This window comes from Nipponia nippon, unplaced genomic scaffold (assembly GCF_047370975.1).
Source record: "Nipponia nippon isolate SJK-2023a ecotype South Korea unplaced genomic scaffold, ASM4737097v1 scaffold_10, whole genome shotgun sequence".
In the NCBI taxonomy this organism is placed as follows: Eukaryota; Metazoa; Chordata; class Aves; order Pelecaniformes; family Threskiornithidae; genus Nipponia; species Nipponia nippon.
The window spans coordinates 27,892,171-27,917,029 of record NW_028262291.1 but is presented as its reverse complement, the minus strand read 5'-3'; the positions used below and the strand labels follow the sequence as shown (position 1 = coordinate 27,917,029).

The window sequence follows — 24,859 nt, the reverse complement described above, 5'->3', positions numbered from 1 at the left end:
GTACAGTTGGCCAGTCCTATCGAGTGAGAAGCCAAAATGTATTTATCGCTTTCATCATCACTTTAGCAAACAACCACTTCAAATAGCTTTCACTGTACGGATGTTTCCTTGGAGACCACAACCCCATCACTTACGGCAGTTCACCAAGGAGAGGAGAGTCCAGAGGGTAGCTTACAGCCCACACTACCAAGAGCCTTAGAAGAGCTGCCAAATGAACTCCCAGTTTTTTTGACGAGTCTTGACATAAAAGGGGAATGTGGAAGACTGAAAAATATGCTAGTGTTATACCAGTATTTTAAAAGGTTGAAATAGGATGAGGCACGTCAGTCTTGTCAGCCTGACATTGATTCCAGACAAAATAATGAAAAAGCTGATATAAGACTCAGTTAATAAAGGATTAAAGGAGGACAGTGTAATTACTGCCAATCAACATAGACTTCACAGGAAAATATAACTTGTCAAACTACCAACACTTTTTGGTGTGATTACAAGTTTGAACGCTAAAGGTAACAATGTTGATGTAATATATTTTCACATGGTGTTTTACTTGGTGCCAGAAACCACAGTGATGCAGCATATCGTATCAGCTGATAGATCTAAACTGCACCAGTAGATAAGGAGTCAGGCAGGAAGGTGTTACTGGAACTTGCTGTTGTTCCAGTGCTACGTGCAAATTAGGCTGCTGGCATGGCGATATCTTGGTCTGTCATGTTGACTAGTATCGCTTCGTTCTCCCCCTGAACTCCCACCTACCCTACCCATCTGTTGCCACCTTTCCTATTCTTTGCCTGGAAGTGCCCTTGTGCAGGGATGGCCACCAGTCCCTGACTCGTACAAAGGACTCTCTAATCCTGACCTAAGGCCTGCCTGGCACATCAGAGTCATTTTGCCAAACCTTCTGTGTTGCTGTACTAGCCCGTCTGCTTAGATAACCTGTAATTTTTAGTGGTTCATTAAACCAGACTGCTCTAACAATTTATTAACAAGGCAGTCTTCCCTAGCACGGAGCTATTGTCTATAACAGTTGCATGAGAACAATGCTTAAACAACGGAAAGCTGTTCATATAAGGCAGACAGCTGAAAGCAAATATGGACAGAACCTGACGGCAAGAGCTTTGCCATTAAGAAATTTAGTCAGCACACCGAAGTAATTCACACACCCATAAGATCTATGTCTGCTGCTTTTATTTTTTCTCTGCATACAGCAGTAAGTGGGGCAGGGGACAGAAGCAGAAGTGTAATTGGGTGTATTTTCCCACACAACAGCTTTCACTCATACTTGACCACAGAAGTCTATTGTCAGTTTTCAGAAAGCTGTCAGGTTAGGAATACAGGGGGGTTTTGGCATCTTTTCTCAAATGCTGTAGAGGTTACGTAACAAATACCTTTGGCATTTATGCATTTAAACATAATTCAGAAATGACAGTCTGGATACATGGTAGGATGAAGCAATTTAAGGCACTCAAGCTTAGATTAGCCTGTGTTAATAGGAAGACAGATGATTGATTTTTCCCTCAGCCAAGGCTGGCAACCTCACCCATAGCCACCAGGCCAGGGTTAAAGTACTTTTGAGCTTGAGTAGAGGTTTTTCACTATGATAGTGAAGAAAGAACTACCACAAGCTTTGGCAGAGGGTAACTAAAAAGGAAAGCATAACTGTCAACACTGCAACTTTCAATGGCTCTGAAATATAATACTGAAAATGACAATGCTGCTGACCAACATAACAAACACAAGAAATTCTCTGACTATTCCACAATTGCAACCTCATTTTCTAGTTCTCATCTTTCATGCCTCCACCTAATATTTACAACTTCAACTCTCCTGGTTTCTGCAACGTATTAACATGTTTTTGAGCACAAATGTGAAAAACATTTTGAAAGCTGAAAGCGTAGGTACAGACTAAAATAAACAGAATATTAAAATAACGTATCACAAGCAGCTGCTGCATTAGGAGAATTAATTTTATATTCAAGTCAATAAAAGCCTTTACTGTGGAGTCCCAGCCATTTCAGCGTGAGGTTCCACAACACCATAGGAGCCAAGAAACCTTGCCTTAAGTAGGCTCAGCACAGCACCATACAGAAAAGATTGATCGTGTTTGTTCAAAGTCCCATGATTACAACTTCTGCCTTCTTTTGTTAATCTTGGCGTACACATAACAAACCGCAAACTCGTGTATTTTGGGGCTCAAATTCCCTAAAACATGCAAGGAGAAAAAGCCAGGCTGTTTCCTAGCCACCAAGGAACAGGCAAACTGTGAGGAGGGCTGGAGGAGGGTTGAAGGCAGGTGTCTCCAGCAAAGCGGGGCCACACAAGAGTTCTGCAGTGTTGCCTGGCAGCAAGTAATTATCTGCCACTGTGCTGTTGCCACGTGCCAACACCCAAAGCCCACACAGGCAGCAAGCACGGGAAAGTACGTGCGTCAGCTAAAGCTACAGGCTAGCTCCACTCTTTCCTAAGGAAAAAAAGCAGAAGTGCTTTGGAGGCTAGCCTTTGGCTGAGCTCTTACCATGCGCTCAAACCAAAATGTCCAGGGAGACAAAAGTCTGGGAGATGCCAGAAATCTCTTATCAAAGACAAGACCACTGCCATACTAAATCGGCCATGCAAAATCAACAACAGTTCCACCCTAAAATGGCTGGGAAAACTCCAATGACGACTCTTAAGAACAGGTTAGATAAATCCTGTCCAAAATGGTTTAGGCATAGTTGATCGTGCCTAAGGGAAAAGGTCACACAGCCTCTTGAGAAACTTGTCAGTGGTGGTCCTGTGACTACCTACAGGAAGGAAGAGAACCACATCCCAACCTACCTGGCCATACATCATCCCTCGTTCTCACCCAAGCTCCAAGTTGACTCCCCTGCACTGGGGTTGATTACAGAGCAACTCAGACCCAGCCAAAAAAGACCCACCCTCAAGATGTGTCATCTATAACCATCTCATTCATGAACTGCCAGAGTGCCATACTCCTCCTCTTCCCCCCCCCTCCCTTCCCACCTCCGCCTGCCCTTTAAGGCTCCCAAATGTCTGTGTGCTGTATGCGGTGGCAGCTGAGTTTTTTAATATGCACTTAAGATCCTAATTGAATCCCGCATTGCCTTGTGTGCGTCTTGCCAGCCAGAACGTGAACCCTATAATTCAATTAAAAGGACCTGCAGCAAGCTGATCATTAGCCTGTCAGGTTGTTAAAAAAAAGATGGCTAGGAATAGGCGGCGAAGTTAAACAAAGGGAGAGTTGTTAACAGCACCCCTCCCCAATTCAAGCAGACTCCCATACACATACTTGAAGTGTGGAATCTGCGATGCCCAAGCACTTGAACGACAGCTCACCACATCACTCCAACAGTCCTTTCTCTTGTTTCAGGCAACTTGAATAGAACCTCAAAAGTTGGAATTAGACTTTTCCTCATCAATCCTCCTCTGCTCAGATTCACAAGAAAAATACTGCTAATACACACGACTATTGCAAACAAGGAAATCTCATTACCTGCCAAAACCCTGTTGACAGAGGAATGGGTGGCCAAGCCAGGCTGTCCCCGTTCATGGAAAATCCCAGCATAAGGCAAGTACTCTGGCAGCAAGAAGCGTCTGCAAAACAAAGAGAGTAAGCTTACACGGAGAAAGACATCCCAGTATACTACAGACCCGGACAGCAACTGCAATTACTTTGAGGAAACAGGACTATATTCCAGCAGACTGTAGTAGAGGGAAGGCTGGACTCCTTTGCTTAGTCAACCACTTTACTGCTTCAAACAAAAGGCAAGTTACAGATTAGATCCTCCTCTAATCAATGTGGTTGTGAAGATCAGCAGTAAGCAAATCCTTTACCTACCACAATAGCTTCCTAATCTCAAACCAGCACATTGTGCTGAGAATCTCTGACCAGATTCTTTTCTCCTCCTATTCTGCCTTCACATTGTAGCCCCAACCTGCAGGTAAGAAACACTGAGACCATGCTGTCCTTCAAATATCACAGGATGAGCTGATCATAGAATCATAGAATCATTTAGGTTGGAAAAGACCTTTAAGATCATCAAGTCCAAGTGTTAACCTAGCACTGCCAAGTCCACCACTAAACCATGTCCCTCAGCACCACATCTACCTGTCTTTTAAATGCCTCCAGGGATGGGGACTCAACCACTTCCCTGGGCAGCTTGTTCCAGTGCCTGACTACCCTTTCAGTGAAGAAGGTTTTCCTAATATCCAACCTAAACCTGCCCCGGCACAACTTGAGGCCATTTGCTCTTGTCCTATCACTTGTTACTTGGGAGAAGAGACTGACCCCCACCTTGCTACCATCTCAGGGGTCCCAGAAATTGCAAACCAAGAATACAGCAGTCCTGTGCAAGAAAAGGAATCCATCTGAAAGCACCAGAGAGCTGTACTGCAACTGGTACCTCCAGAGTTTCCAAACCCTTTTACTCTTACATGTACAAGCCTTACCTCGGGACAAAGCGCCCCAGTGATGGTGCAGACATGCGGGCATTCCGGGGAGCTCGGTGCCTGGATCGGTCTCCATTGTCCCTTCAGCAAAACAAAAAGAAAATTGTACATTAAAAATACTACATAAGAAAGTATTCTCCAAGAAAAGAAAAAACAGCAATGTCACCTAGTCATCCTGAGTATGCCACTGAGATTTAATGGTTCTCTTGCGTAAGTCACATGCTTCTAATGTTCCAAATTCATACAACTTACTGTACTAAAGACTCCTGACAGTTTTACATATGGGTAGCCTAATGCCCACTTTCTTCACTGTTTGACAATGTCTCAAAGGTATCAACAAAACCACAAAGAGTTAATGAATCAATGTCAGCACTTGAGCAAATGAATGAGAAACTTTAGAATTTGGACTGGGAGAGCAAAAGCAAGTACACCACAGTCCTGATGAGAACTTTCTGTTAGTCAAAGATATCTGTTAAGTTTCACTTTTTCATTCCCAGAAGTGCAGGCAAAAGAGCATAATCTGCAGGCTAGTCTTTTGCGCTCCTTCCCTCAAGGTCCAGTTTAAGTACCGTCACAGCTTAAGATAATCTCACCTTTCACAAGCTTTTCCAGTGAAGTCAGAAATGCTAGGTGGTATCAGACAAAACTTTACCTCCTCAAAAACCTCTCATTCTGTTTCACAATACATGTCTGGGCCTTGGGGAATGAGGGGAAAGGGTCTAGCATCTAGTGTCCTACAGCAGACACAGGAAAGTTGCCTTCCCCAGGAGGGCAGTGCAACACTGAACAGGTTACCCAGAGGGGCTGTGGAGCTGCCATCCTTGGAAGTCTGAAGGAGCAAGACAAAAGCCATGGCTGCCATTCTTAGAAGTCTCAAGGAGCAAGACAAAGCCATGGCTGACCCAGTCTGATTTTGGCAATAACAACCCTACAACAAGCAGGAGGCCAAACTGGAGGACCTGCAGAGTCCCCAGCAAACAAAATTTCTGATATTGCATTCACGGGTCACAAGAGGCCCTGTAATTATACAGCACTAAAACTGCAAGGAAAATAATGAGACTCCCATCAGTGACTCTGGAGTTCTGAAATAGACCTCTGCAGTGCTTTCTCCTCCGTTCAGAAATTTGCTCTCTGCATGACCTTGTGCAAGTAGCAGGTCTGTTCTCCCTGGATTGCAGATTCCCATCTGTAATTGCAGCCCTACTTGTCTCCTTCCCAGGCAGTTGTGGGGAGAATATTATTTGCAGAGCCTTGGAATCACTAGGAAACTAAATATTCCTTATGCAACACACTAGCAGCACATTCCTAACCCACTCCAGCAAGCTGTGCATTTTATAATTTTTTTTTTGTTTTGCTTTTTTAAAGTCAGTGAGCAAGAAACGTGGGCTGAGAAGAAAGTCCATTACGTGGCTGTTTCCCACACACTTGAGGAACCAGGAACACAAGAGCAGAGGTTGTTCTGCAAAGCTCGTTAGCATTTCAAGCTATTTCACCAAAATCAAATCTAAGTCCAGGCTCAAAGCTTCCATTTCTCCTCCCACTGCAGACGCAGCATTTGCAGTTCACAGCCAAAGCAGCACCTCGCCCTGAGGTTTCTGTATAACCAGCAGGGTTCCTGAAATCAGCAATGTAAAAGCTGGTGCTGTTCTTTTACCAGAGGCCTCCAGCCTATTAAGATGTGGATCAATAACAGAAGGAATCCTGGGAACTCGAGTGCTGACATATCAACTTTTCCTGCTAAAGAGAAAAAGGCCAAAGGGAAAAAGAAGTGTCATGTTCCAGATCTTGCCACACACAGTAAGAGCTAGTGGAAGTCAGACAAGAAATACACTTTTTAAAAGTCCGTGTAGCAGACGTTGATATGCAGCCCTGGGAGAAAAGCAGAAAACAATTTTCAGGGTTTGCATTTACTTTGGACATTTACTAGAATTAGAAAATGCTTTTGAAAGGGACAAATATCAGCAAGAGGAACAACAACAGGACTACTCCCTGGAGAACTCTCCAGCTGAAGAGAATCTCTCCAGCAGGTTTCAAAAGTAATGAGGAATTAGCTCCAGCACACGAAAGAAAATAAAGGTGCAAAGTCTCCTACAGAATCAAGAGACCTAAAGCAACTCATTGTTCAAGTTTTTTAAAATGCCACTAGCCAATGCTCTTAGCATCCACGAAAACATTTTAGGACACAAATTTTCTAATCAATGAGACTTTCTGATGCGAGAACTCCATCCTGTACTGTCCCATTCACTGTGCATACAACCCTCCCCCAACACAAAAAGGCTAAAAGGGAAAAGCTATAGACTAGACTTTTCTTCAGTTTTCACCATGACAGACTCAGCCTCTGCTGATTCAAGAGATAGCAATGTAGTTTTAACATCCCCTTAAAAAAAATAAAAATAAAACCCACCACACCCAAACTGCCACAGCCCTATAACTTGAACAGCAGAACTGGGAATGAGAAACAGTGACTACCCTTTGAGAATGCCAGAATTCCTATTTACTGTAATGGAAGTGTAAGATACACTCCCCTCTGCTAAAGAGGAATATTACTAAACATTACTCTGAATCACTAATTTACGGAGTCATTTATATCTAAACTCCTATGCTCAACTCCATGCAAGAGTGTTTTCAAGCGTCTAGTGCTGAAAAGCTAGAACAGCTGATATTACCCTGGTGCCAGCTGAAGATTATTTCTGCACCTTCTAAAAAGGAAAATAAAAAAAAACCCCTACAGATCAGTCAAGATGGGTGGCACTTTGTGTTATTTCTGTACCACATACAGCCTGCTGACAGAGGGAGGAGAGCAGATGTTAGCACGACTGCAGTGCCAGCGTGAAGCACTCCGGCAAGAAATGAAAAGTTTCCAAAGTTCTCTCAAGTACTGGTGAAGATCTAATGCTCTACTTTCTATTTAGTGTCAACTACCTACAGGCTCATTAGCTAATGATTTGCAGTGGATAGTTTAATAAACATAACCTGCAAAAGCAGGTCCCTGAGAGCGTGTGTCTACATGAAAAAAGCCTCTTCTGTAAAGCAACCCAATAACCTTGCAAAAGTAAATGAAGCAAAAATGTGCCACAGCAAGTGCTGTAACAGGGCTAAAAAGGTGTCCTGCAATGCCCTTTGTTTTAAATGCACCCACAGATATGAACAGCACAGGGAAAATTCTGCAGTGAAAAAATAATACCAAAGGAACTAAGCAATCCATTGAGAAAGATGCAGGGAAAGAATCAGAAGTAATCAGCACGTAAGGTGACAAGGGAGACTTAATACTGTAATTATTTACAGACTAATTTGTCTCAGGAGGAAAACCGCAAAACCCAACAAATGGTCAAAACAACTTTAAGGGTCTGGCTCAAAATTCAGGTTATTCATAATTTGTTCACATACCAGTGTGGGACAAATCAAAACAGCGATATGGAGAATAAGAGTTGGTAGGGGAAAAACAGCATTAACAGTAACACAGAACGCAGCAGGAAAAGAAAGCAATTCCCAAACATACGGGAGATTTATGGACCTTTAATAGGGCATAAGAAGGATGAAAGTTTATCCTAAACTGGATAAGACAGTCAAATCTCCCTGGGTTTTTCCATTTATTTTTGTGTTTGCTTGCTGAGAGAAAAGTTGACAAAGGTAAATATAATGGAGCAGCAACGCTGGCTCTGAAAACAGAGATGGAGATGCAAAACTTTGCATCCTAAAGTTCAGAGAAAAAGGGATTCTTTTTCATCTGGTAACTTGGCCATTGCATTAATAACTGAGTGGCTACAGAAGATAATCAAGACCGTCAGAAAGGAAAAAAGCTATGTTCTGCCTTTCTATCTTGGCAAGAATTCTCTTTAATATTTAGAGATTGTTGTATCAGGAAGTGAAATTAAACACACAGCATGAGATTTCTAATGCAATCTGTTTGTCTAACCGTTCCCATTGTAGTCAAAATTAAAACTCCCACTGACTACATTGCCAATAGAATTAGGTCAACAATGACCACTTTGAAAAGCCATTTAATTACCAGAGCCAGCACCAGTAAGCCATGCAAGTTCATAAGAACCAAATTATATCACACCAAGCCAATTGTTCCATATTTTCAGCATTTTATCATGTTTCATGTGATCCAATTTAGAATGCTAAATCAATTTCTATTGCAGAGGTTAGACACTTACAATACAATAGAAATGCTAAATAATTGGTTAAGTGACATCTACTAATATCCATAAGGGTTGGCACTGTATTCAGTTGCACCATCTTGATGTAACAGAAAAAAACAGTAACATTTTCTTGGTACTTCAAACATTAAGTATCTCCACTTACCTGCTATCAATTTTTTAAGACTGCAGGAGGTTACTTCAGAGGAGATAGTACAGAGGGCAGGAGTAGCACAAAGATCATACCAGGAGCTCGGAGGAGGTTACCAGAAAATGCAAACTGACATGGCTTTAGAGGTTGGTCAAGTCTGCTTCTAAAGAGTACCTGGAGGATGTCATATTAAACTGGCCATAATAAAGAAGAAACAGATCCTGAAATCTTGCAATTCACTTCACGGGATTCACTGCCGATTTAGATGGAAACAGATGACACATCCTGGGAAGGACGTACTCACAAGTGCTGCATAGGACTACAAGATAAAGTGTGTACTATGTTTCACAAAGGTTATAGAAGTAGGAAAAAAGGTGGTGAGGGGAACGTTACGTTTGCTGGTGATTCTAAGAATGTGTCGATCACTTTCCAGCACCATCCTGTTCCTGTTGGGAACACTATGATAGAAAGTTAACTAATAGCTTTCTAACTGAGAGGAGCAGCAAATACCAGAAGATGTTAAAACTTTAGTTTTCCTTCTGTCTGATCCTACAAGATCCTGAGCATCTCCTACAAATGAAGTTAGGGAAAGCTGGGAGTGTTTCTAGGAAATAAGCCTCTCAAAATAGAAAGGTAAACACAAAATAAATAAAACCTGGCCATTCTTACTATTTCAGTGAGATACAGGTATCCTAGAAGACAAAAGGAAAAGCCATGCTACAGGTTGGTTGTAACTCTACAGAGAGACATAGTAGCTGGAATAACATCTCCTGGATCAGTAGGACCAGTCTCAGTCAAAAATACAGGTTCCATCTAGTATATGCTACTTTACTTACAGTCCTTAAGTCTTGGAGAAGTTGTAAACTCAAGCCAGGAAAAGGAGACCACCCTACTTATGGTTCTGAGGACCATATCTCACCTAAAAACACCTGATATCTCACCTAAAAACAGGATTATGTTTAAGGGAAAAGATTCAAGACAACTGACTTATCTCTGAGCAGCAACTTTTCTTCCACAAGTAGATACAAATAAGCAAGTCAGGAGCACCGGTCCTATCAAAAAGGGTACAAGTATTGACATCCACAGACATTAAAACAATGAAAACGCTGATTTAAAAGAATATACATAACCTGGTAAAAATGAAAGGTGTAAATTTATCTATCCATCTTTGAAGGATAAGACCATTACTGAAGGAGAAGTACTTAAGGCAGAACAGAAGGAGACAACAAGAAGCAAGAAAATTTAAGCAAAAAAAAAGCACCTGCTACATGAAAAGCCTTTCCTGGCACTAAATGTATTAGGACCGTGGAGCAAACTCTCAAGTATAACACTGGAAGGCAAACAAAATTGAAGAATAAAAATATTAGAGAAACTGCAAAGAGCAATGCTGCCCAGCTGGAGAGACAGGAACTAGAAGAAGAGACTTTTAATGTAGCTATTTAATACAATAATTGATAAAGAAGTTGGGTAAGTCACCCAAGACACGGTGCCTTTCCATCTTCCTATGTTCATTTGAAGGCTAAAATGCCAGTCTTTCACTAGCAGCTTTTTCAAGGGAACACCAGGGAAAACTTGTATCTATTTATCAGCTAAAACTTCTTACAAAACAGCAGACTGCTGAGTTATTAATGGCTCTCCTGACCGGAGGGAAACAAACCCCCCCAGCCTTGATTACCTCTCAGAGGGCTGTTCAGGGGAAAATGTATTTACAAGATTAAAAATGGCACTTCAGAAGATCAAGAGTTTCAGAGAAGCACCACCTAAGAGAGGATTTATCACCTGGTCAAGAGAAACAGCAGCACTTGCCCGTTAAACGCCAAGGATTAATTGCTTCAGAGAAAGACTGATTTGGACTCAGAATGAAGCACTTGCTCTTACCTAGGCGCAGAATCCAGTTGTCTCTATTTTAGTCACCTCACCCTGTGGTGGGCTCACAAATTGATGACACCTTTTAGAATAAGACTGATACACTCCATAGCTACAGTCAGTCATTAGAAAGCAGAAACAATAGAGGCCAGACAAAGGTAGAGAATCTCTACTCCCCAGTCTAGACCTGGTATACGAATATTAAGGAAACCACTGTATTCAGGGTTTTATAAAAAAACAGGGCATCCAGCACTACAACCAACCTTCCTCTGAGACCCCTTCGTTAGCCATTTTCAAACATTCATCCAAACACGTGCATGACTAGGGAAAACATCACTGTGGATAATTCTAATCACTTGGAAGCTTCACAACTCGTGCTTATTGAACACCGCTCATAGGGCACACATACAAGCTGCTGCCCCATCAGGCTTCAATACTGGAATAAAGTGTCAAAAGTAAGGACCAACTTTTTCTTTTTTCTTTCTTCTCTCTTTTTTTTTTTTTTAAATTATATTGCTCTATTATGCTACTGCTTTTCCAAGGCAAACAGAAATGAAAACATAAGTCCACAAACAACCCGAATCTGCTAGACCTACAGGTTTGAAGAACGCTAACCACTGCCTGTTCTGTGTGGCCAGCAACAAACTAGTAACAGCGTGCTTCCTAACCACTCTCATTAACACCAGACGTCACCTACTAGGTGACCTAGTTTGACTTAAGAGTTTCACAGACACAAAATAAAAGCAAAAGGAAAACAATGAACAGAACAGAACATAAGTACCAGAAAAACTCAGATGGATGAAGGGTACCATCCTGACATCAAAACTGTTTCTACAAGCCCAGGCAACCAACAGCATGGAATATGATGTGAGCTTTTCTGGCAACTGTCATCTTTCAAAAGGCACTCATTCTTTCACTGCCCTGCTATGGAGACACTTGCCTCGCTGGAATGTGACTTAATGGTAAACCAACATTATGCTGGAGAGGTTAGCAATATCCTGCAGTACTGCTGCAAGGACATAGTCATTGCCTGTCACTGCATCCAGGCAGTATTATTAGACATTAAGACCAAGATAAGGGGAATATAAAAGACTGTCACAAAAGATAAAGATAAAAAGAACAGGGAAAATGAAGCTGCAGGCTACTATGAGTAGATCACAAGCCAAGCTAAGACTCTCGCTAATCCTTGAAAAATGAAGTTCAAAGAGTAGATTGAATATCATTCCCATTCATCCAGGACTTGATAGCATTCTTAGCCTGCAACTGTGTTTAAGATGATGAATATAATTAACATAAATTTCTATGTATCTGGAAGCAACATCCCAGTGCTAACTGCTCCAGAAACCTATAACAAAGAGGAAAAAACCAACACAGAAAGCGACCACCAAGCTCCACAAAAGTCAGGTCTGCCGTGAAAGCCAGTTTTGAGAATGTCCATCTTCATCAAAAACAATGAGGCAGAGCCATCTGAGCCCAGAAACAGAGGCAGAGGAAACAGCATCAAAACCACAGATAAAAGGGCTCTGGGAAGAAAACAACAAAGGCAGGTATGTACAACAAATAGCAATCCTGCTTTTAATACCTTTATCTGAACTCAAATAACAAATTACTAACAAGAATATTATTTGTAGTTGCTCAAGTAAGAGAGACAGACAACAAACTGTCCCACCTAAGACTTCCAGAAAGAAATGGCTCCTTTTTCTGCAGTATACTGGTGTGTCATAGATTCTAGAAATCTATTTCCATTGGCATTAAAGTGACAAGAAGAGCCCATATAGATTCTCACACCTCCTACCATTGTCTTTTGTTAACCTCAAATGTTAAACATCAGGATGATAAGGAGAAAAATGAAAAAAACAAACAAAAACCAAACCAAAACCCAACACCCAGCCTAACTGCTTTTAGAAACCTTGAGGTTCAGATACGCCGCCCTTCTACCACTACGCCAAAAGGCTACCATTGATCCTATCATCTCTCTTACCCACCTCCACTATGCCCTATCAGAACTTAGCATTTGGCATCCCATCCATCCTGAGGTGTCAGCTTAAGCTACAGTCATCCTACAGAGTAAACCTCTTTCCTTACCTGTGGGATTCCCTACGCTTCTCTCTCCACAATGACAGAACTTGCCTTGCTGTTGTGGAGCTCTAGATCAAAAGCTCCACACCTATTTCAAGTCTCACAAAAAACTTTAGCCATTCCAATCTCTCCTTTCTCCTACCAAGAAAACCTGGCTCCTATTTGAAGGAGTTTCTTTTGCAGAAGTTGAAGGTTGTCGCAGAAAGGAAAAAACACTCTGAAATACACGAATGCACAGTGAACAGCTGGGAAGGAGAGCAGTAAAGACCAAGACTGGCTGTACGGAGTTCGAGTTCTACCCATGTGCTTTTAGTAGTTGGTGTGCTAAGGGAAAAGAGCAGGTGCATTGTGAATTGATTGCATTGCTGCAGATTAGCGGTCCCATTGCTGTGTCTCTAGCAAACAATGATATAGAGTCAGACTGAAAAGGTAGAAGTTGGATTTAAACACGAGCATGGAGTTCCTTCACAAAGGTAGGGAATAAGTTATTTCAGTAAGTGGTAATCTCCAACCTCTTTCTCCCCTCACTCAAACTTTCCTTTCTGCCTCAGCCATTAAGCAAACCACATGCTTATTCTCACCATGACACACAACTCCCTCCCCAAAACCCACTTCCACCATTCCACTTGAGAAGTAGTAGGGAGAACAGAATCCCAAACCAAACGTACTACCCGAGTGCACACTATGGAGTAACCACACTGCCACAGCCACTGTCTCCCCTTCTCTCTCTCATAATAATGTTAGTTTAGACACCATTGCTTCCAAGCAGTTCCTAATTAATATTTTCAGGTACCAATGCACAAGTCAAGGTTCTTAAAGAAGCTAAGAAGGAAAGATACTTTAAATGAAGACATTCCAAAAGAAGGGTGATTGCCTGGATATCTCGCATGAATGTTTAATCAGCTGTGCAGTTTTCTTCTTAATACATAAAAAAGTTAAACCAAAATGCCAGCTTGAAGCGGACAACTGACTATGACACAAAACAGACTCCCAAAACCAAACACTTCACCAATGGAAGAGGCCAAAAGGAATCTACCATACTATTCTCTGAAATAAATGAAAATCATATTCAGGAAAACAGAAGTGAGACTTACAGCTTTAATGCAGTGGCAGTCAGCTGGCAGGTTGTGATCTTAGAACCTTTTAAGGCAAGAAGCTATTGGAGGAACTTAGATTTAATCTTGTAAGCTTTCCATAAGCAATTCATCATCTCTGCAAGGCAAGAGCCTGCTTCTACAAAACCAGAATGCCCATTATGGTCTCAGTAAAACAGTGCCTACGGTGCTCATATTCTCTGTCTGGGTGCTCAGTGGTGTCTCAAAAGAAATTAAAAAGATAAAGCACCAAAACAAGATTTCAGGCCTATGAGGTAAAGCCCTTCTTGTAGAGACACAATAAAGACCTTCCTAGTCTGTGACAATGGCACAACTGAATGGATCCACCCCAGGACAGATCCTCCTGGAAGGAAGGAAAAAGGAGAGGATAGAAAGAGGAAAAGCTGCAGACATTAAGAGAGTGTAATCTCCAAGCTCCTTAATATCTATATTCTGCCAGGCAGCCCACTCTCAAAACCAGACATAAGAGTCAACCACAGTCACACCTTTAGCCTTGGCTTGAAAGCCTTTATAGAACTGTAGTGAAGGATTTGAGCAAGGCTTTCAGACAGTGAGGTGGTGCACTGTCCTATATATCTGCTTTTCAGTCTGACAGATAAAACGAACCTGTATTTGTTCCCACGCTTACTGCAGACAAGGGACATAGATGGCCAGAATTCATCTGCAGAAACACCTTCACATTCTGATTATGGTGACAGATTTAGAATTACACACGGAAAAAATTAGCTTGCGCTATCCAAGGAGTCCTAGAAGCCTCACCCACAGTCTGCAGCATCAGAGCTGTTCTAGACTAAAGGAAGTCTCTAGAAGAGACCCAGTCAAACTTGTTGAAGAAGTCAAAAGAAAAGATAGTTTAGCTCTAAAAATCTTAATCTACTATGTGATCCAAACATAAGTCACTCAAAAAAGATCTTGAAATTAGTAAGTTCAACATCTATGACTTGTCTATAAAGAATCTATTTTCACCAGTTATGCTGGAATGCTAAGGTGACGTCATTCTCCATTCAGAGATTCTTATCCCAGAATACAAGAAGCCTTTTCATTTTAGTTTAGGATTCTGCTAAAGCTAACCTTAAAACCCACTCATATCAATTTATCTGTTAATAACCTAATATTACAACCCGTATATATATTACAAACTGTATTAAATGCTTTCATGCAGACGTGACTAAGTTTACAGTTGTCAGTTTTATTCAACAAGCAGTAAGATGACAACATTGACAGGTTAAACACAGGCAACGCACGTAGAGAGATAGCATCTTATTAGACCAAATAACACAGTTATAGCTTGTGTCTCCCTCCTCCTGTCCTGTCCATAAAAGCTGCTGTAATAGAAGGATATTACTAATATCTATTAAAAACACTCTAATTCACATTCTTAGACCAACACTACTGCTATTGCTATCACAAACTAAATGTATTTATGAATGAATTCAAATGAGATTCTGGAGAAACTGCATGGAGGAAATGACACCGTTAGACTGACACACAGGAGGAGAACCTTTAGCTTAAATTTAGAGGCCATACGCACACAAACAGTGCAGAGGCCAAGTTTTTCATGGCCCTTACCAAGTCATTAGGTAAGCAAAGCTGAAAAGATACAATAACGAATCTTAGAGGAGAAAAAAACCTCAGAACCCCACAGAAGACGAGAGCTGAGGAAGGCTTGTCTCCCAGGCACCCTGCACAAGCACAGGGCTCACTCTTGCCCAGAGCTCTATGTATAGTAAAACCAATTGGTTTTAATGCCCTTATACCTTTCTCCTCATCTCTAGGAAAACGAAAGAAGAGATAGTATTCACCAATTATGTTAATCAGTTTAGAAAGATAAAGCATCAAGGCAACTTGCTATGGCTTTTACATTAAAAAAAAAAAAAAAAAAAAAAAATCACTGGATTCCAGGAGAGAAGCATGAGCTGCGGACAGCTAGACACAGTAGCAACTCCCTGTCCTGTATCAGATCTGGAGAAGCAGGGAAGCCAGAGCATCTAGATCAGGGCAAGAAATACACGAAAAAATACATGACTGCTCAGGTGAGCAAGCAAAGGAGGAGGAATAGAGGAGCTAAAAGGAGAAGCAAGAACTCTGTATAAGGGATTTCATTGTGAAGTGTCAGCAGAAGAAATCAAATTAGTCACAAGACAAGTTCCAGCTCTAAGGACCCCCACACAGCAGCTCCCTCTAATCAGCCAGGAGAAATAATGAAGCAGAGAAGGAAAAAGACAGCATGTCTTGAATGCACAGACAATATTCAATATGAAATATTCAACCAACAAATTCAGCGACTGCACAGTAAGGAATAAACACTTCTTTTTGCTCAGTATGAAATGAAAGACAACCTTAGCATGGCTGATTGAACTGCTTCCCTGACTGGGTGCTCTTACTGTGTGAATATTATCTGCAGGGGAACACACTTCTCTGCAGGCATTTGCCTGGCTCTGTGAATGGAAGAACTTAGCATTTTTGCTTTTACCAGCAGAACAAGCCACCTCAGACAAATGAAATGGAATAATGGAAATATTAAGGTCTATGCTTGCGATGCACCCGTCTCACAAATGGGCCCAGCAGCCACCATATTTCTGCTGTTCCAGACCACAAAGTGGCTTGGGAAAAGCTACTAGGCAGTGACTCTTCTGCATTATGTCCCCTCGTTTACATCTTACACAAATAAGGCCACAATGACAGGGGAAGACATTCACTCACCCTGTACTTCTGAATATTTAATTGCCGAAGCATGAAATGACAGCTTCACAGAACAACATTCTAAGGAAAAAAAGGTCTACCACCACTTAAAAAGTCAGAAAGGGATTAATAACTTGCTTTTCTGGGAATAGCTAGTGTTACCAGTGTCCTTCATAAAGGGACTTCACCCTGACACAAAGGACATGGAGCTTTAACAACATGGATCTCAAGTACGTACCACTGCAGCAAGTGAACATGAAAGTTTTGATAGTAGCAAAGTTGACAGCATCCTCTGCTGGCAGCAGCAACATAAAAGCCCACGTTTTTGCGGAGTTCACAGCTCTTATCAAACACACCTCCCTACTACACTACCACTGTAGACTAATTCTGTGACCATGCTCAGAATCATCCTACGTTTTAATCACAATATACACAAAGGGGATAAAAATTCAGTGAAATACTTAAAGTACTCAGGGAAAATCCCATATTTAAAAGGAAACGACTGATGACAGACTAGAAAGGTCATATTCTCTTTTCTGCTAAAATGGATTTTAATCTAAATTCCTGAGCTTTTGGTCTCCATGCCATCTAAACAATCCATTACTATACTTCCATTTATTGGAAAGGGATTGCAATAAATTTGTTTTCTGGGATTACGCTGCGTATCACTAGAAGTCCAAAAGCAGATGCTGGAGAGCAGACTTTAAAAGTTTGTCAGGAGAACCACTCAGAAGAAAATACAGTGGCTTACAGGAGTGCTCTTCTAGGGTTTGGATGCAGAGTCATTCCTCACTTTGACACAAGAGGCCATTTGCTCTCCTTACAGGAAACTAAGCCTTAACTTAACACAGAGTCACAATCACCAAGTCTTCCAAAAAAACTATCCCAGGAACTTCAGCTAATTTGACAAAGTTGTACAGATAGAGCAAGTAAAAGTAATAGAACGTGTCTGGCTGTCTCCTACAGCCTTAGACCAAAGAACTAAGTCCTGCAAAGCCTCTTAGTGGTTCTTGTTCTGTCTCAAGATCTGAAGGCCCTAATAAAGTTTTGGCTCCCCACCTGTTTCATGAGAGAAAAAGATTCTCCTTTTCTTTATTTAACCAGTCTTTTAAATCTGGTTGAGATAGCCTGATGTGTTGAAGGTAGCCTAAAGCATCCTTAATTTTCATAACAGAAATGACAAGGCCCATTTGTAGCAATCACTGCTCTAATTATTGACTGAATGACTCAACTTAACCTGCTCCTACAGGAAGCCCAAGATGTCTTTGATTGGTAAACAGCAGGAAGCCACAAAGCAGTCTTGTGCTGACAACAGGCTCAAGCAAGAGGGCAAGGCAGCATGCACACTTACTCAAAATCTTCAAATTCCAGATCATTTCCTTCTACAGATGGGCTTGAGTTCTCTGAAGTGGAAGAGGAGGAGGAGGAAGAACGGAGACGGTTTTGTTGGTAACGCATAGAGCGTTGTCGAATACTGTCCCTTCGGGAAAGATACTGGATCATCCTCTGAGCATAATATGCAGCAGGAGACAACCTGAGCAGGAGAGAGACATACAGACACTTGTTACACAAGTGTAGAATGACAGCCGGTTCTATTTTTCCTTTTGAGCTCCAAGTGCCAGGACAGTAACAGCATATCACAAAATTGGCTGTTTGCATTTTATTCATGAGTAAGACAGAGTAAATAAAGAAAGCAAGTAGAAGTCATTTTCCCTTTATACACTACGCTCCCACGTGATTCCCTTGTTGTGCAAACAGAAGCACTACACAGTACCTATAGACAAAAAGCTCATCCGCAGCACAGAGAAGTTTGCTTCTCAGGACTCTTTGGAGCCCATTGTTTCATTTATTACCAGTTCACACAACTAGCCCCAGCAAGCATCCCTGGTAAGAATCAAGCCCACTCCCAACGTGAACTCTGCTTGCAATGCCAAACAGCAGCAGTGGTCCAATAAACATTGAAGGAAGGTGCTGTTGTTTTGAGGGTACTTAACAGGAGCACCATAAAGTTATCAAGCAGGAGAAAAAAAGGTTTAACAGCTTTGTTTCAACTATTTTGTAATCCATATGGTAGGGATTTCATATAGTGGCAATTTCATCACATCCACTAGATGTATGTTAACAGGAGTGTTAAAAGCCTTGCTTCCCACCTGGAAGGAAAACCTTCCTCTGCAATTAGCTCTTAATTCTCTCTCATGCATAACTTGGCCTTTGCACCAGCTATCACATGCCAGTATTATCGCCTTCCTTGATGCTAGACAGGTAAAAACACACTCTCTTTTCCTACCCTGCATACATCCACAACTCCTAGCACATGCTTTCTGTGACACAGTTACTCAGTATTAAAGTCCAGACACCTCAGATGATTGAATAATCATTTATTTAGCCTTATTTGAGTAGCCTTGAACTGTAATTTAGGGGGAGGAGGGGAGATGACACAAACACCCCCCCAAGTAATTAGACATCAAGATGTCTATTCCTTTCATTTCTAGCTTCATCCCCTCCCCTTTCCATACACGTGTTTGATTTTGTTCTTTCTTATTCAATTCAAGTTATCAGACTGGAACTTCCCAGGGTCATGAAAATACAACCTCATTTCCTGCAAAGGCACCACAGGCAAGAGACTGATAATGGAGAGAGCAGCCCTAATTTTTAGTCTACAAATGAAAGTGTGAACAGCTTTAAACAAAGAAAAATAAACCAAGAAACCTCAAATGAACAGTGAATTCCAGGGGATAGTCTAGAGATGAAAATATACTCGTTTGCAATCACAAAGAGAGGTGGCCGATCTGCCTTATAGGAATGCTACCTACCTTCAGAACAGAGTTTCAAGCTAAATTCATTTTACAGTGGACCTCACCATCAGCCATAAACACTCTTAAGCATACGTTTAACATTATAGTGACCAATACCATACAGTTTCACTGTGTTACATTACAACCAGTGGCAAAAATGCAACTCCATAATCATCTCTGATAATATTATTGTTAGAAGACTTATTATTTTTTCTCCCTTCCAGAGCTGTGCTGATTTTATGGGAATGTACTGGGAATAAGATTTTGCTTATATATGGATAAGTTTCACATCCACAATGGCATGAGCAGCAAACAATCAGACCAGGTCTGATAAAATGCTTTGCTACTATCCCTAAAGTCATATTTCAATGGAAAACTACATATAATAGTATTTCTAGACACTGCTCCCTAGAGCAGCATGAAAGAAATGTACTAATTCTTCAAGGGATAGACTGTATTAACGTATTTTGGTTGCGGACGCCCATCAAGGACATTCAATCTCCCATTTTGCCATACATTCAGGGCATATAAGCAAAAGAGAAGGTGGTAAGAAAGAATGAATTAGAAGTCACGTAGACACAAAGAGAGAGCGTCTTCCCCAAGGTAAGCTCCCTGTACTCTACTAGGCTGCCATCTTGGTAAAGAGGCAAGTTTAGCAGACAGACTACAGGCTCAGGGGTCTAAAAACTTAGTCAACGAGCAGCAAAAGGGTAAGGGGAACCACACACTCAGTTTGTTTTGGATTCCTCCTGGATCTTTTATGCACTGTTTGATGAGTTAAAGCTGTTTATGCTCATATAACGTCAAAGGCTTCGCTGTACAAACACAGCACTTCTCTCTACTCCCCTGAAGACTTAATAGGCCAAGTATAAAAAAGCAAGGCATTCAGAAATGAGGAGCTGTTCTCTTTGGCCTTCTCCATAAGCCAAAGCCTCTGTGTATGCCTAAAAATAAGTCTATGGCATAATATGTGCACATAAAGAAAGAATGGAACATGGAAACAAGGAAACACTGGAAAACAAGAACAGTGGTCTCAGCAGTCCAGCACTGTAATCACTGAAACTTTTTTCTTTGCTAATATCACACCAAGGGAGAGTTTTACAGAAGGATGTGAAGAATGAGTTTTGCAGACATTTAGTCATCTTAAATTATGCAGCACATCACAAGAAAAAATACAATAATGCTTGTTAGAAGAACAAGAAAGAGTACCCAATAAAGACTGGCCATAATGGCTGACGAGATGCCAGATTCAGCTTCCTGACAGCACATGGTATGTAGACAGGATAGACTGTGAAAAAGATTTCCAAAGAGAAGACAAAAAGCTTACATCTGATACATAGAGAGAAAGGTGTAAGGGATTAAATACAAAAGGGGAGGCAGGAAACATACTCAAAGCAATAGGCTAAGGAATTAATCTTTGCAGATGAGTGCATGCAGGGGGGAAAAATTGCATTTGTCAGGCTGTATCTGTCTTTGGAATACAGTTATGACACAAATCAGAACCAGAGCTGAGAGCCAGCATAGGAGATTTAGCTCTCCTGGAGGGAGGAGAAGGCTGCAAAGCAGCATAAGAAACACCGGTTAACAATAAACATATCTCTGTAGTTCATTCAGTTATTGAACACAACTGTAAATCAGCCCCTGACCAAAGTTAGTCTACCAGCTGGCTAAACACATGCCAGCCACAGCAGGCTACCTAGTCCTTTTATTTCTTACCTGTGCTTCTAACAAAGCGGTGGCAAAACACAGATAGAGGTTATCCAGTAACTCTTAAACCAACTTTGCGTCCACAGGACAGTAGGCTGTATTTGACAATAACATGAGCTAAATTAACCCAGTCTCTGAGGTGACTGGACCCCATTTACTGGAGCAGATGGTTCAGAGGAGGAGAGGCTATGCTGCCACACATGACCGCCATAGAACAAGGCACCGAGTGGGAGAAATGCTGCAGTGCAAAAGCCAGAACCAAACAGCTTCTGTCTCATCCAACAACCATGTCATCGAGAGGCAGTGCATTCTCTAGGCACCCAGTGCTGCTGGCTGGCCGGCCAGTGAGAAGTGGAACTGATGGAAGGAAATGTTTTGCTAGCATTAAAGTTCAAGTATCTTGCTCTAAATGGCATTATGAGTACTAAAGAGCGAGCTACTACATAGCACAGTGTCCTCAGCTACAGCCAGATATCCAATCCAGCTGGCTGTATTTATGGACAGCGTGAAAATTTTTTACACAAAGTCTGCTTCTCTTCACCCTCCCCCATTTTAGTATCTTCTAAGAAAATAAATTTTTAAAAAAGTCACAAGAACATCAACTGGAGAATGTCTAGACCCAGTTCCCCAAGACAGCCACAAGAATTGGTTTATCTGCATCCTAGAGCTCTATACTGCTGTGCAAATCTCCATGCTTCCTAGCATTTCAGAAGTACTGACACCACTCATCAACCCTGCCTTGATGCTGATGGCCAGAATGTTCACTGACATTATTACAGCTCACACCTCTAAATGCCTCTCAGCCAGCGCACATGTTTTAAAGGGGTTACCTGACGGGTGTCATTAATTTCCTTGGTGATATCTACAGTAGCATACGTACCACCAATCCTTGAGCTGAAGGCAATGCTGGTAGTGGACACCAACTTTTGGTTGCTTCCATTTCACTTAAGCCTTCAACTCACAGGCAACATTCAGCCTGAGGGTCCCTTTCCCGGTAACTTTCTAGCAGCTTAGATATTTTTCTAGAGATGATATCTATGAAACACCCTTCTGATGCTTTATATATGCAGCCTCAGAGCATCTTTTTGATTATTTCTATTTAAAAAAAAATAATATAGGTGTTCTTTGATGACAGCTTTATTTGATTCCTCTGCAGATTGTTTTCTGAGCTCAGTATGTATGGAAACTGTGGAGAATGACAGAAAAGCCAAGCTGACCTTAGAGAAGTTCAGCAAGGCCGCTGAGAAAGACTGCTGCTGCCTACATCAGAATATTCATTCTAAATGTGAGGGAACTTCAAACAGTGTTCTTCCTGCCTCACTCCTGACCTAGGTTATTCAAATATAGCACCATTACAGACAGTAGATGAGAAACAAACACACACACATACTCTTAAAAATAAATTCTTCAGATCATGCAGTTTAAAAAAAAAAAAAAATCCATTGGAGACAGCTTGGTCTTAAGGATGTATATCTATTTTCCTCAGGGGTCAGTATTGGGACCAGTACTGTTTAACGTCTTTGTCGGCAACAGGGACAGTGGGATTGAGTGCACCCTCAGCAAGTATGCTGACGACACCAACCTGCGTGCTGCGGTCAACACGCTGGAGGGAAGGGATGCCATCCAGAGGGACCCTGACAGGCTGGAGAGGTGGGCCCATGAAAACCTCAGGAAGTTCAACAAGGCCAAGTGCAAGGTCCTGCACCTGGGTCAGGGCAATCCCAAGCACAAATACAGGCTGTGCGATGAGTGGATTGAGAGAAGCACCTCTGTGGAGAAGGACTTGGAGGTGTTGCTGCATGAAAAACTGAATATAAGCCAGCAATGTGCACCTGCAGCCCAGAAAGCCAATCGTATCCTGGCCTGCATCAAAAGAAGGGCTAACAGGTCGAGGGAGGTCATTCTCCCACTCTGCTCTCATGAGACCCCACCTGGAGTACTGTGTTCAGCTCTGGGGCCCCCAGCATAAGAAAGACACGGACCTGCTCGAGCAAGTCTAGAGGAGGGCCATGAAGATGATCAGTGGCCTGGAGCACCTCTCGTATGAGGACAGGATGAGAGAGTTGAGGTTGTCCAGCCTAGAGAAGAGAAGGCTCCAGGGAGACCTTACAGCAGCCTTCCAGTACCTGAAGGGGGCCTACAGGAAAGATGGGGAGGGACTTTTTACAAGGGCAGGTAGCGATAGGACAGAGGGTAATGGCTTTAAACTGGAAGAGGGCAGATTTACATTAGATATAAGGAAGAAATTCTTCACTATGAGGGTGGTGAGGCACTGGAACAGGTTGCCCAGAGAAGTTGTGGATGCCCCATCCCTGGCAGTGTTCAAGGCCAGGCTGGATGGGGCTTTGAGCAACCTGGTCTAGTGGAAGGTGTCTCTGCCCATGGCAGGCGGGTTGGAACCAGATGATCTCTGCCCATGGCAGGCGGGTTGGAACCAGATGATCTCTGCCCATGGCAGGCAGGTTGGAACCAGATGATCTCTAAGGTCCTTTCCAACCCAAACCATTCTATGATTCTATGATTTTTAACATATATTGAAACACGCATACACACACAGACATATACAGATGTTTATTTCACCTTTGTTTCACTTTTCCACTTTGCTATTTAAGAACATCTCAAAGTCATAACTTTGTTACAAACTTAACGATGCTACAAAAAAAAAAAAAATCAAAATGCAATAACACTCCATTGAATCACATCCCTGATTTCTAACAAGTTAAAGGGACAGTTAAAAAGATCCTACTAGCCTAGCACACCAGTTAGGTTTATGGAGGAAGACTCTGATCTTACCCCACTCAAACTTCCAGCTCATGCTGATTATGCATCTATGAATCTCACCCTCTGAAAAGGACAGTGAAGCTTACTGGAACAAGTTAACCCTCTTAGAAGAAGTTTCAATACTGGACTTTTCTTCCAAAGCTCCTTATAAACTCAAGCTACTATAGCTTCTACCACAACCTAAAAACACTTGAACTGTCACACGAAGAGCATCATATCAGTTAAAAAATGGCTTCCAGTACAAAAATATTTTTTACTATGCTCTTTATGCTAGGAAATGTCTCAGGCAGTGATCCCTTTTCATACATTTTATTGAGCTTCATCATAGCAGAGATCTGACAGAAGGGAGGGGAAGAAAAAAAAAAAAAAAAAAAAAGAATTCAGTAACCTAGGCAGGCCCTCCTCCTTTTCTTTTTCAAAGGGCAGCTCCCAGAGAGCCAGAATCAGTTCTTACAATCTCTGCTCAATAAATCTCCCTGCTTTGGATTATGCATTCCAGAAATAAGGAATGGCAGCCATTTAGCAGCTCTTGGCATTCATAAGTTAACCTGAAAGTAGCAATACCTTTTAATTAACATCTGTAAAATATAATTTTCATCTTTCCAGGTAAATCTGTCTTTTAATCAACTGCCATTTAGAAAGCTTTTATATTTATCAGCATCACTCTGACATGCAATTGCCAAAACCTTCTGCAGCTACCTAGGTTGGTTTCCCAATGACCTTACATATAGGTAGCACGCTCCACCTTACTTTTACCTCACTACAAACAGTTTTATTTACATCATTCCTGAGCCTTTGGATTATCTTTACAAAGCAACTTTTTTGCAATAAATGGAAAAAAAGCCTAATATGAGATTTTACCTCTACAAGGCTTTATCTACAGAGATAGTCAGCAAGGAGCTATTTACCAGCATAATTATACCATGTGGCCAGTTTGCAACATAGCCTTTTGTTTCAGAACTTGTACTTAGAGCATCATCTGTATAAAAATGCAGATTTTGTTGTTAATGATGTAAAAAATAATGAGATTTAAAAAAACAAAAAACAACAAAAAACCCCACAACCAAACCTCCTTCAGCAACTTAGATATTTAAT

The 24,859-nt window shown here is 41.6% G+C and overlaps 1 protein-coding gene across 15 annotated transcripts in view; it reads right to left on the bottom strand.

The window, feature by feature from the left end:
• The window catches only part of AMBRA1 (autophagy and beclin 1 regulator 1), a 141,499-nt gene that overhangs the window by 82,286 nt on the left and 34,354 nt on the right, over nt 1-24,859 (bottom strand). For 13 of the 15 annotated variants that reach the window (XR_015701910.1, XM_087746171.1, XM_087746170.1 and 10 more), the window contains 3 exons: nt 17,833-18,015; nt 4,447-4,530; nt 3,491-3,591 (listed from right to left, as the gene is read on the bottom strand). Coding sequence is in view for 14 of the 15 variants with exons in the window: in XM_087746171.1 (XP_087602297.1) it covers nt 3,491-3,591; nt 4,447-4,530; nt 17,833-18,015 (368 nt within the window). In the remaining variant the exon portion in view is untranslated. The remainder of the gene's footprint in view (nt 1-3,490; nt 3,592-4,446; nt 4,531-17,832; nt 18,016-24,859) is intronic. The other 2 variants (XM_087746163.1, XM_087746166.1) reach the window with 1 other exon arrangement.